The sequence below is a fragment of the Neophocaena asiaeorientalis genome, unplaced genomic scaffold (assembly GCF_003031525.2).
Source record: "Neophocaena asiaeorientalis asiaeorientalis breed wild unplaced genomic scaffold, Neophocaena_asiaeorientalis_V1.1 scaffold15, whole genome shotgun sequence".
Taxonomy (NCBI): Eukaryota; Metazoa; Chordata; class Mammalia; order Artiodactyla; family Phocoenidae; genus Neophocaena; species Neophocaena asiaeorientalis.
The window spans coordinates 2,902,019-2,915,070 of NW_020185328.1; the positions used below are offsets into that span (position 1 = coordinate 2,902,019).

Consider the following 13,052-nt stretch of genomic DNA (forward strand, 5'->3'; position numbering starts at 1 on the left):
CACAGTGTGTAGACTCACATTCAGAAGCGACCTCTTCGACCCTAGTAGTGAAACCAGAAAGCTGTCCAGTCATAGCAGCCTCTCTGTCCATGCATATACCAACACAGAATGACCAATTCAGTTTTCCTGACATGTAATCATTCAAAGACTTGAATAGTTTTGCAGCTGTGGCGTTGGTTGGCAACAAAAGTGTACATAACATATCCTAATGCACATCCTCCTGAAAAATACATGGAACAAAAACAAGCATTGTTGCCTTGTCATCAACATCGGTAGAGTTGTCAACCTGGATTGCGTACCACGGTGACTCATTAATCCTCTCTAACAATTGTGCCTCAATATCCTCTATTTCATCAATTCGTCTAGTTATGGTGCTAGATGATAGTGAAACACGTGCCATCTTTTGAACTGCAGCCTCTCCTAAAATGTCACGACAGATATCCTTAACAGCAGGCAGGATCAACTCTTCACCAATAGTAAAGTGCTTCTTAGCTTTAGCAATGTGGTTAGCCACTAAGGATGATGCTCTCAGTGCAGACACATTTGATGAAGTAGTGATCTTCAATAATTGCTTCCATTCTTCATGTTCATGTTTTTCTTCTTTTGAAAAACTCCAAAGGTTTGTCTTTTAATGCAGAGTGCTTGGTCTCCATGTGACGAAGCAATTTTGAAGGTTTCATGGCTTCGTTGGATAGCCAGTCGCCACATACTATACAACGTGGGCTTGGAGAATGTGAATCAGCTGTTGCAATGAACCCGTAATTTAAGTAGGACTCTTGGCATTTTCTTTTAAATGCAGCTTTCTTTTTGTTGGCAGTCGTAGAGTCTTCTGCTATCTCATCATTGGGTCTTTCCCCCTTTTCAAAGAAGCTCTCCAGCGATGTTTGATTTTTACTCATTTTGGCTAAGGTTAGCTTGTGGGCTTACCAAAACTGTGACTGAGACAAGTGTGCAGTGCGGAGAGGCGTGGATGGAAGTGGTAAATAAAATAATGGAGGAGCCACACACAGACTAAAATAAGTGTCGGAGTCTGACTTAAAGCCTGTCACCAGATGCAGCTGTACAATTGAGGTACATCAACTCACTTGCCACTATAAAGCCTGCCATCAGATGCAGCTTGTCACTTGCCACTCACTGATAGGGTTTTGTTATGTCTCCAAGCAATTGATTTATTACGGTCTCTGTGCAGTCAAACCTCTCCGCTAATGATGATCTGTATTTGCAGCCACTCCCCAGCGCTAGCATCACTGCCTCAGCTCCACCTCAGATCATCAGGCATTAGATTCTCATAAGGAACGTACAACCTAGATCCCTTGCATGTGCAGTTCACAGTAGCGTTTGCGTTCCTATGAGAATCTAATGCCATGGCTGATCTGACAGGAGGTGGAGCTCAGGCGGTAATGCCAGCAATGGGGAGCGGCATTAGAGTGAACTATTATTCTTCTTTCCAAAACCTATTTCACATATTGTTTTTCCCATCTAAGTTCAAGATAACTCCTTTATTCAAGTTGCTTAGGACAAAGAACCTGGAGTTGTCCTTGATTTCCTTTTTTCTTTCATACTCTTCATCCAATCCCTCATGCTGTCCTATTGGCCTTATGTTCAAAATTCATCCAGATTCCACTCACTTCCTCCTTCCTCCATTGCTCCCACCCTGATGTAAGCCATCATCAATTCTCCTTATGGTTTATTACAATAACACCTAATTGACCTCCCTTTCAGAAAGACCACTCTACTCAGGAGCCAGAGAGATCCTCTCGAATTATAAATCAGACTGTATAATACATCCTTCAATGTCTCTCTATTTCATTCAGAGTAAAAACCATTCTTGTAATGGCCTGAGAGCCCCTACATGAGTCGACACCCCCGTCTCCCCATCATACACCCCTTATTACTTCTCTAACCTAATTCTTTGTTACTCTTCTCTTCCTCACTGTGTTCCAGTCACACTGGCCTCCTTGCTATTCCTAGAATACACCAGGAATGATTAATCTTCATGTCTATTCACTCTGTCTAAAATTCTCCTACTGTCCACCTTCAGTTTCCAGATATCTGTATTCCTATCTCTCTCACCTTCTTCAAGTCTTTTCTCTACTGCCATCTTTCCAATTAATAAGGCTTACCCTAATCACCGTAGTTAAGTTTGAAATCTTCAGGCATTTCTGATCTATCTTTATTCTGCTCTAATTACATTTTCCATAGCATGTCTCAAAAATTAAATACTATTTAATGTATTTCATGTGTATGCTAATTCTCTATGGTTTATTGTATGTATTCCTTTGCCAGAATATAAGCTCCACAAATGAAGAGAATGTATCCATTTTTCTTACACTGTATCACCAATGTTTAATACAATTCCTAACACAGAGTAGACACTCAATAAATATTTGTTGAATGTTGACTTTCCCTTTTAGGGACCTTATTATTAAAATATCAGGGAACCACGTAAGACAAGATGATAAAGCAATAATTCCTCAATTTATAACCATATATTGTGTCTCATTATTTTTCAGTGTTAATTTCAGAAATAATACAATCTAAAATGCTAGTCTTAAGAAGAGAAGGTCATGGGCTTCCCTGGTGGCGCAGTGGTTGAGAGTCCGCCTGCCGATGCAGGGGACACGGGTTCGTGCCCCGGTCCAGGAAGATCCCACATGCCGCAGAGCGGCTGGGACCGTGAGCCATGGCCGCTGATCCTGTGAGTCCGGAGCCTGTGCTCCACAATGGGAGAGGCCACGCATTTAGAATTGAATAGTGTGTGTATATTTATATATATATTATAACAATATATATGTGTATAAATATATGTATTTATAACCTTTTTAAAAATCAAACACACTGTGTTTCAGAGGACCAGACAGACCAGTCTCAAAAATTGGTTATTAAAAATGTGAGCTCTATGGGGAATTCCCTGGCGGTCCAGTGGTTAGGCTCCGCAATTGCACTGCCAAGGGCGCAGGTTCGATCCCTGGTCCGGGAACTAAGATCCTGCAAGCTGGTTGGCAAGGCCAAAAATAAATTAAAAAAAAAAAAAAGGAAAAGAAGCAAGATGCTTAAAAAATATGTCGGCTCTACATTTTTAATATAGTAACGTAATAAAGAGGAACAGTAAACAATTTTATTAAGTAATGTAATAAAGTAACGTAATAAAGAGGAACAATAGACATGGTGTTAAAACATATTAAATAAATCCCACCTATATTCGTTCCCATCTATAAACATCCATTAGGTATTTAAATAAATTACCTAATCTTTGTGAATGCGTGATTCTTCATCCATAAGATGAAAATAATATTGCCTAATATATCTTCCTCAAAGGATTGTTAAGAAAATTAAATTATTTTACACAGTGGCATAAAGGAATGTAAGTTAACTTTCCTCTTATTAATACATGAATTTTATCTAGTATTTATTAGATACTTATTAAGTGGCTGACATGATACTAAGTGCTTTACAACATGCTATCTAATAATTGGAACAGCCCTTTGAATTAGGCCAAAAATGAGAAAGTGACATTCAAATATTAAAATGTCTGACTAAGATTACATAGCTAGTTAAGTGACAATACTGGGATTAGGTCATCCTTCCAACCCATGCTTTTAACTACTATGCTTTAGTACCTCTCCATGTTTAGACTGAACTATAAGTTAAAGATATGCTCTAAGAACTTTTCCTAAAATCTAAGGTCCATATATTAGTATATATGGTAAAGTTCCCCTGGCAACCTATTTTTCCAAATGTGTTCTGACTTTCATAAGCAAATTAAGCAGCTATAAAAACCTCTACAAAAATACAAAAATATTGCTCAGCATAGACTAGTTAGATATGTTTACATTATAACATACAAATATTTATTTATAAATATGTTTATTATTTACTTCCCATCTGCAAGAGCATTTATTGCAGCTATTATATTGATAAGATATTGAGATATTCTTTTCAGCACACTAATTCCTACCTCTTTGTTGTTCTCTTAGGTAGATAAATTTTACAAGTTTTACTAGCCAGCTCATCTCGACATGATTGTTGGTTCCTTTGTTGACGGACACCCTCTGCTTCTATTTGTTTCTAATAATTATAGATAACAGATATTCAGCACTTTGTGCCAATTACTTTACTTGCTTTATCTCCATCAATCCTCTCTGCAACTCTCTGATGAAACCATTTATATAATAATCATATTTCAGAGTAGGAAACTAAGACATCGAACATTTAAATGACTTGCCTAGGGTTACCCAAATGGTAAATTATAACGTTGGGATTCCATTTTAATCCAATGGACTCTGCTCTGAACAATTTTAAGTTTAACTGTAAACAACATAATATGAGTTGTTTTTTCTTTTAACAAATAATGTGGTAGCATTTTCACCACAGCAGGGAATTCCATTTTCAGCAGAAGATAAAGAGATACACTACAGTCTTTTCTTTAAAATCGTACTTTAATTTGCTTCTCCTTCCATGTCTTGGTTTACACATAATTTCAGGAAATATCATCCTAAGGCAGGCACCTGTGAAGATAAGGCATCAGGCACACTGGTTTGTAATGAGCCCAGATTGGTAACCGTGCAGAAAAAGCTAAAGGGAGAAAAGTAAAAGACTTATACTCCTGTTGGTTGCAGATATCCGAAGTGACTATGAATGCTCAGGGGAAAAGTTGAGGATAGCTAAGGGTTATGTTATTGACTTCTGTGCCATTTTGTTAACCTCTAGTTAATAAGGGCAGCTCTAGGTGTTATGACCTTTCCAAAAAGGGTAATTGTTTTTCTCATTCAATTCATACGTAATGGTGCTCCTAAACTTCCTTAGGTTTTTATTAAGAAGGCAAAATCCTTCAGCAATAATTTTAGGACAGCACAGTTTCTGGTGAATCTTCACATAGAGAGAAGTGGCATGAGAAATGCCTCCACACCATCTTTCATACCCTCACTTTGCATTGGTAAATGACTTGTTTGGTTTGGCTCTCCTCCTGCTGCTTCTCTGGACCTTCAAATCCTGTGGACATGGTGGTCTAGGTCAACAGAATCTAAGAAGGTGGAGGATTTTCTTTCTTGATTATCTATCATCAAAAAGTTCAACTAAATCCTACCACAAAGTGTTCCTTATCCTTCTGTCATATATGAAGTACTTGGCAGTACTAGTACTTCATAGACATTTTTTTAAATGCTTAACAATAGTTTCAAAAATTGAGAGCAAGCAGTACTGCAGGGATATAGGAATGGCTTCATATAGCTGTTTTCCCTTCTAATTTCTGTAGGGCTTATTTCAATCATCCCGCAGTATCTGTGGGAGATTGGTTCCAGGTTCCAGAAAATACCAAACTTGGTTGGTTCCCTGCAAATACCAAAATCCACAGGTGCTCAAGTCCCTTATATAAAATGGTGTAGTATTTACATATAACCTATGCACACCCATCTGTATACTTTAAATCACCTCTAGATTATTTATAATACTTAATGAAATGCAAATGCTATGCTAATAGTTGCCAGTGTGTAGCAAATTCAAGTTTTGCTTTCTGGAACTTTCTGAGTTTTGTTTTGTTTTTTTAATATTTTCTACCTGCGCTTTGTTGAATCTGTGGATGTGGAACTTGTGGATATGGAGGGCCAACTATATATTTAATTCATTTGTATCAATGGATTGAAGCATCCTCCACATCTTTTATTCCTCTGAATAAAATCCTAATTTATGGATTGGGTTTTGGCTTACTGATTTCCAGTAAGAAAAACTTGTGTTTTTCTGTCACAAAGCCAACAGCACAGCTGTGACAGCAGATGAGCAGTTCTCCAAGGGCAGTCAGCCAGGCTGGCTACCTCAGAGACTCCAGAGAGGATCCCAGGAAGGATTGCTCACCTTGTCACCCTTTCAGGCAGATGTAGAGCTGCACTCTGTGCCAACAAGAAAGAGGTGCACAAAATGTGTTAGAGCTTCTTAATAGTTTGGGAATATCTATTGGTTTTGTGAATTCTCCTTAGGTATCTTTACATTGTACATGTTCAATCTTCTCAATCTTACAAAATGAAGGGAGTAAAGATTGTATTTTCTGTTTTCTTATATCTGCTGATTTCCCCTTTCTTTTGTAGCAGCACTATAATAACTAAATAATCCCAACTATTTTTATTTCTTTAGATTAGTAAACAGCCAAGGTATATCCTATGCTAAACTGTCCTCAATTTTATATCTAATTTCCAATTATTACTATCATAAAATATTATTTAACACTCATATTTTTAATGTATGTATATTATATAACACTAATGTATTATATTAATAAGTTATTATTCTTACATGTGATTACCCATATGGTGTTTACACTGTGTATTTAATTAATTATTCTTAATATTAAAACTATTGTTTAGTATATTTTATGTACTATTTTCTTAATTTTAGGTGTACAAGAATTTCCAGAAAACATAAAGTGCTGTAAGTGTTTAACAATTATTGAAGCCAGTGTCAATCCCATTTCTAAGTGAGTATGAGTGATTACATTTTATTTATCTTTATATTTCCATTGGATAATAATGTACCAAGATAAAGGAAACTCACATAGTAAATGAATTTTAAATGCTGTATTTAAAATTCAATTTAATAGAATGATGGGAAAGGAATAATCAAATCAGGATAGTTCAATAAAAGATGAGTAAAAGCATTGCTGAGTAACAATGAAGACCTAATTGACACAAGATGGCATTACTTTGAAGGAAACCGTGTCATCATTTTTTGTGGTTCTCAAGCAACATTCCATGGAAGAGCGCCAAAACTAAGAAAACAGTTATTAGTTATGGTCATGCTGGAAAATTAGCATCAAGGTTCTGATGAAAGTTCAAGAGAATGCAAGTGTATAAGGTGCATGCAAATAGCTGTCATGTGATTCAAGGTGGAAAATGAATTAAGTATGATCAGAAAAAGGGAGTACTGTATTTAGGCACCAGATATCACAGGAAGAGTAAAAAGACAATTCTGTGAGGATAGCCTAATGGAAGACATGGATGGTAAAAATACTGTGATCCGAAATAGGGTATTTGTGTGTCATGATCTGTTAATAGAGAAATGCCAAGGGAAAGTGAAACCCAGCATGTGACCATGTTTCAAATTATGATATGCCATAGTGATAGTGTGTATTGTGGAATCAAATAGGTCAAGAAACCATGAAGTGAATGGATTGGATAAGCCCTGGACCTGAATGTTAAAGTCACTTATCTGTGGAAGTGGATGTAAAATCTAGAAAGTCTACTGAAAGTTGTAGTAACATTTGGAAGTAGATGAAGTTAATCAATGTTATTGGGATGCAGATAATGAGTTGCAAAGTAAAACTGGCACTTTAATAATACAAAAACTGACAGGATTTGAGCAAAATCCCTCAGTCCTTTGTCCACATGAAGATGGGGAGACTGGGAGAAACTGAAGTTCATAGGAAAGGCATTGAATGAATCTATTGTTTCCAGTAAAAGACAAAAGGAAGTTTATCAAAAGGAATTTAAAGGGAAAATTTTCACCAATAGGGTTGAGGAGAGGGAGTAGTGAGGATGGTTTCTCTGTGGATCATGAGAAGAGGATGTAGGTGAAACTAGAAATGAAATAGAATGTAAAAGAATGAGGTAGAAGTTTAGATGAGGCTCTTTACAGTGAATGGTTTGTGAAATAATTTGAGGCCTTTAGTAGAAAGTGTGGAACATCAAGGAATAAGCTATGTTTGAATAAACCATATTCTACCTCAAATGTAGAATATGGTGAGGGGAAAGAAAAACGTGAAAAGTATTCTCCAAAACACTTAGACCAAAATGCAACTTTCTCATAAAAGAAATAAATATTGCTAACTTATCACAACAGGACTATAGACACGTCCTTGACTTAAGTCATAATCCAGGGCAGATGATGAATTATTTTGATTTCTAGCTCTTTAATTCTAATAGCTCATTGTATTTAGGAATCGTGGTCAGGTCTTTGAGAGTAGAAGTCAGATGATAAATTACATATTAAAAAGCTTAAAATCTATAGTTTTATTGGCTATGCTTCTGGATTCTTTTCATATATTTAACTTTTTAAAAGATAAATGAATATAACTGATTTCATCAAAAAATATCTAACACTAAAAGAAAGTTTGGGAATTCATTAAAATATTACTCAAAAAAAAGTCAATTTAAATAGTATATCAATTTTAAAGTCAGCGGTTTTTTTTTTAAGATATATTGGGTTGGCCAAAAAGTTCATTTGGATTTTTCCCTAAGATGTATGGAAAAACCCAAACAAACTTTTTGGCCAACCCAATAACTCACATACAGTAAAATTCACTCTTTTAGGTGTATGGCTCAGTGAATTTTGACAAATGTATATAGTTACGGAATCACCATAATCATTAATATATAGACTATTTCCATCATCCCAAAAAGTTCCCTCAGCCCAGTCATCCATTGATCTGATTTCTGTCCCCATGGTTTTGCCTTTTCCAAAATATCATATAAATGGTGTCATACTTTGTGGTTTCTTTCTTAACACTGATTTTGAGGTTTATTCCTGCCATTTCAAGAATTGGTATTACATTCCCATTTATTTCTAGGTAGAATTCCATTGTATGAATATAACACAATTTGTTTATCTCTTCCTCAGTTGATAGACTTTTAAGTTGTTTCCAGTTTGGGGCTATTAAGAATAAAGTGGGTATAAACCTTTCTGTACAGGTGTTTGTGTAAGCATCTGTTTTCACTTCTGTTGGGTAAACACCTAGGAGTAGTTTTCTTTGTAGTATGGTACATGTATGCATAACCTTCTAAGAAATTTCCAAACTGTTTTCCAAAATAACTATTTCATTGTGCATTCCAAGCAGCAATCTGAGTTTCCATTGTTCCTCATTATTGTCAGCATTTGGTACTGTCAGTTTTTTTTTTCTATTTTAGCCAGTCTAGTAGATATAGTATCTCATTGTCATATCTCATTGTAGTTTTAATTTATAGTTTAAATGTCAAATTAGAATCTTTCCTTGTATTTATTTACAATCTGTATTGCTTCTTTGTTAAAAGTTCAGATTTTTTGTTCATATTTATTGACTTGTCTTTTTATTATTGAATTATATGAATTCTTTATAAATTCTGGCTAAAAATCAGATATTTGTTTGCTCTTATGACTTATCTTTTCACTTCCTAAATAGTGACTTTCAAATATAAAAAGATTTTCATTTTCATGAAGCCCTATTTATAATTTTTTTATGGTTTATTCTTCTTGTCCCTGTCTAGGAGATCATTACTAAATTCATAGTCATAAAGATTTTCCTCTATGCTTTCCTCTGGAACTTTTGTAGTTTTGGTTTTACATTTAGGTCTATGATCCATTTAAAGTTGATTTTTGTAAATATATGTAAGGTGTGAGGGTTGTGGTCCTCTCTTTTATTTATTTATTGCATATAGATATCCAACTGTTCCAGTTCCAAGATTACCTTTTTTTTTTTTTTTTTGGGAAACCTGTGTCCCCTGCATCGGCAGGCGGGCTGTCAACCACTGCGCCACCAGGGAAGCCCTATCCTTTCTTTATAAAATTATCAGAGTACCTATTTTGTAAATCAATTGATCATATGTGTTTGGATCCATTTCTGAATTCTCTATTTTTTATGTTAATCTATATGCCTCTCCTAACACCAGTTTTATACTATCTTAATTACTGTAGCTTTGTAGTAATTCACACAGTCAGGGGATGTGAGTCCTTCAACTTAGTTCTTCTTTATCAAAATTATTTGGGCTCTTCTGTGCCCTTTGCTTTTCCATATAATTTTTATAATCAGCTTGCTAAAAAATATGGAATTTTGATAAGGATTTATTGAATCTGTAGACCAATTTCGGCAGAATTGACATGTCAAAAATATTGAGTATTCCTTTTTCTGAACATAATATATCTCTATACTTATTTAGATCTTTTAAAAATTTTTATCAATGTTTTGTAGATTTAAGTTTACAAATATTGTGCAAGTTTTATTCATCTTATTCCAAGTATTTCATGTTTTGGGGACAATTACAAATAATTTTTCTATCATAGAAATATAATTGCTCATTGTATATTGACCTTATATCCTGCAACTTTATTAGATTCACTTATTAGTACTAGTAAATACTTTGTAGCTTTGTGGGGGAAGGGATGTGATTTTCTATGTAGACTATCATGTCACCTGTGAATAAAGACAGTTTTATTTCATCCTTTTCAATCTGTACTTCTTTTATTTATTTATTTAGCCTTATTGACCTGGTTAGGACCTCCTGTATAATGTTGAATAGAAGAGGTGAAAACAGATATTATTGCCTTGTTCCCAATCTTAGGGAGAAAGCATTCAGACTTTCACCATTATATATGATTGTTACTTTTTTTAAATACATTCCCTTTATCAGGCTGAGGGAGTTTAAAATAATACATTTCTCACTTCCTTTTGAGCTTTTACCAGCAGGGCTGTCAGAGTTTAGATTTCTACTTTCAAACTTTTCAAGAAAATCAAGGCTTTCTCTATGATGCTCTTCAACCACTTCTTGGTTCCAAAGCCACTCCACATTTTTTAGGAATTTATTGCAGCAGAATCCCAATACCAGATACCAAAATCTGTGTTAGTTTTATAATGCTGTGTAAGAAATTACCACATACTTTGTGGCTTACAACAACATATATTTACTATCTCTAAGTTTCTGTGGGTCAGAAATCTGGTCATGCTGTAGCTGGGTTCCCTGTTTGAGAGTTTCACCAGGCTACCATTAAGGGATCAAACTGCAGTCTCATCTGGAGGCTCAACTGGAGAGAAATACATTTTCAAGCTCATTCAAGTTATTGGCAGAATTCATTTTCTTGCTGTTATAAACCTGTGAGCCCCAGCATTTTGCTGGCTGACAGCTAGAGGCCACTTTTGCCTCCTAAAGGCTGGTGCAGTTCCCAGCCAGGTGACCCTCTCCATAGGCAGTTCACAACATAGCATCTTGTTTCTTCGAGGCCAACAGCAGAGTAGGGTGAGTATCATAGCAAGATGGAGTCACATAATGTAATATAGTTATGAGAATGACATCATATCCTATTTGCCACATTTCATTGATTAGAAACAAGTCACAAGTCCTACCAATACTCAAGAAGAGAAGATTTTACAAGGGCATGAACATCTGAAAGCAAAGATTATGGGGTCCACCTTAGAATCTGCCAAATCTTTGAAATCTGTTTTGCTGAGACTTTTCCCTGTCAATAGACGTTGAATTTTGTCAAAGTTTTTCTTAAAAAAATATCTATTGACATGATGATATAAATAAACCCTACCTGGTCATGAAGTATAACACTTTTTATAAATTAATGCCTTTGATTTGATATTTTGTAAGGATTTTCCCCTCTATATTCATGAGGCATATTAGTCTGAAATTTTTTTCCTGTATAGTATTATTCAAGTTGCCTATTTTTTCTTGAGTGATTTCTGGTAGCTTGTGTTTTTTAGGAATGTGTACATTTCATATGTTTTCAAACTTATTGGTACCTCATTTTTCATAATTTTTTTTATTAGCCCTTTAATATCTATAATATCTCTAGTGATGCTCTCTGTTTCATTCCTGGTATCAATAATTTTTCTCTTCTTTCTTTTCTTACTTGATCAGTTATACCAGAGATTATCAATTTACTCTATTAAAAAATAGACTTAGGTTTCATTTACTTTTCTTTATAGCTTTTCTGTTTATCTTCTTAGATACAAGAAATCTACAAAGTAGTTAAGTCATGAAAACTCTAGAATATGAAAATTATAGTTTTAAGTGTTAGCGTACTAGTTTTAGTTTTAGATGTGAACTTTATAGTATAGTCTGAATGCCTTAACCAAGTCACTGGTGAAAATTATTACAATAAAATTGAAATAACAACTTCTCAATGAGAAAGTAAGGACCAACATTTATTGAGAACCTAGAATGTCTCAGGCTTTTAGATTATTTCATTTTCATCTTCACGGCAATTATGAAGTAGATAAATATTACCTATGTAAATTTTTACATATGGAAATGCATAAAGATAGTATTTAAATTCCTGGGCTCCTTTTATTATATTTCACAAATCCTGAAGAAACATTTTGATTTTGGTTTAAATTAAAAGATACAATTTGAAAAATCTGTACATTCTTAATGCTCAACAATAAGGAAATCGCTAATAAATTATGGTACATCTACTGGATGGTTATAAAGATTATTTATAGCGTGATCATATGTCTCTGTTTGCTCAAGTCATCCCAGTTTATACCTCTTGATGTGGCATGATTAATAATAGTTCCCTTTTAACACTCCAAAGTGTCCTAGTTTGAATGATAGATTATGTAGTCACTCTGGTTATACAGCAAAATTGAAATATAATTACAAAGTAAAGGGAGAAATCATGATACAAGTTTGCAGTGATGTTAAAATAATTAATTGGAAATTAGATCAAAATTAAATACATGAAATGGTAATAATAGTTGTGTTAAGGAGGTGGAATTATGAGCAACATTTTACTTTTCTCTTTATTTTCTAAATGTTCTCTGATAATGTTAGGTTAATTTTATAACTTTAAGGTTATAAATTAAAATATTTAGATGTAAAATATCTTTCCAATTAGAGTAGGAGATTTGACATTGGCTCCTTAATCAAAACTTATATCACCTGTATTTTAATTTTGTTTAACTGTTCTAATGGAGGTCAAATGCCTGTAATATGTTTTCATTAAACTTCTAAAGTAAATGCAATTAGAAAAGAAAAATGTTGAAACAAGGATGTCTGCAGCCAATCTTAATCTGCCTATTCCAACAATAAAATTAGCACTGATAAAAGTATTTAAATTAGTATTCTAGTTAATTTTGAAAGATCAGAATAAAAACAATACCAAGGAAAAGTAATAAAATTGCTCCAGTTTAGTGAGTTCTTAATATGGGGTGGGTAATCATTTACTCATTGGAGCAACTCTGGAAGTGGATATTAGTATGATCATTTTATAAAGAAGGAAACTGAGTCTTACAAAGATTAAGTGATCTGTAAAAGTTACATAGATAAGTAATTGAAAGAACTGTGATTCAAACTTAGGTCTTCTGACATCAA

General features: G+C 34.3%; 1 protein-coding gene across 3 annotated transcripts in view; it reads left to right on the forward strand.

The window, feature by feature from the left end:
* LRRC7 (leucine rich repeat containing 7) overlaps window positions 1-13,052 on the forward strand; it is a 374,132-nt gene that overhangs the window by 112,967 nt on the left and 248,113 nt on the right. For all 3 annotated transcript variants that reach the window (XM_024734618.1, XM_024734620.1, XM_024734619.1), the window contains one exon: window positions 6,388-6,466. In XM_024734618.1, coding sequence (XP_024590386.1) covers window positions 6,388-6,466 — 79 coding nt within the window. The remainder of the gene's footprint in view (window positions 1-6,387; window positions 6,467-13,052) is intronic.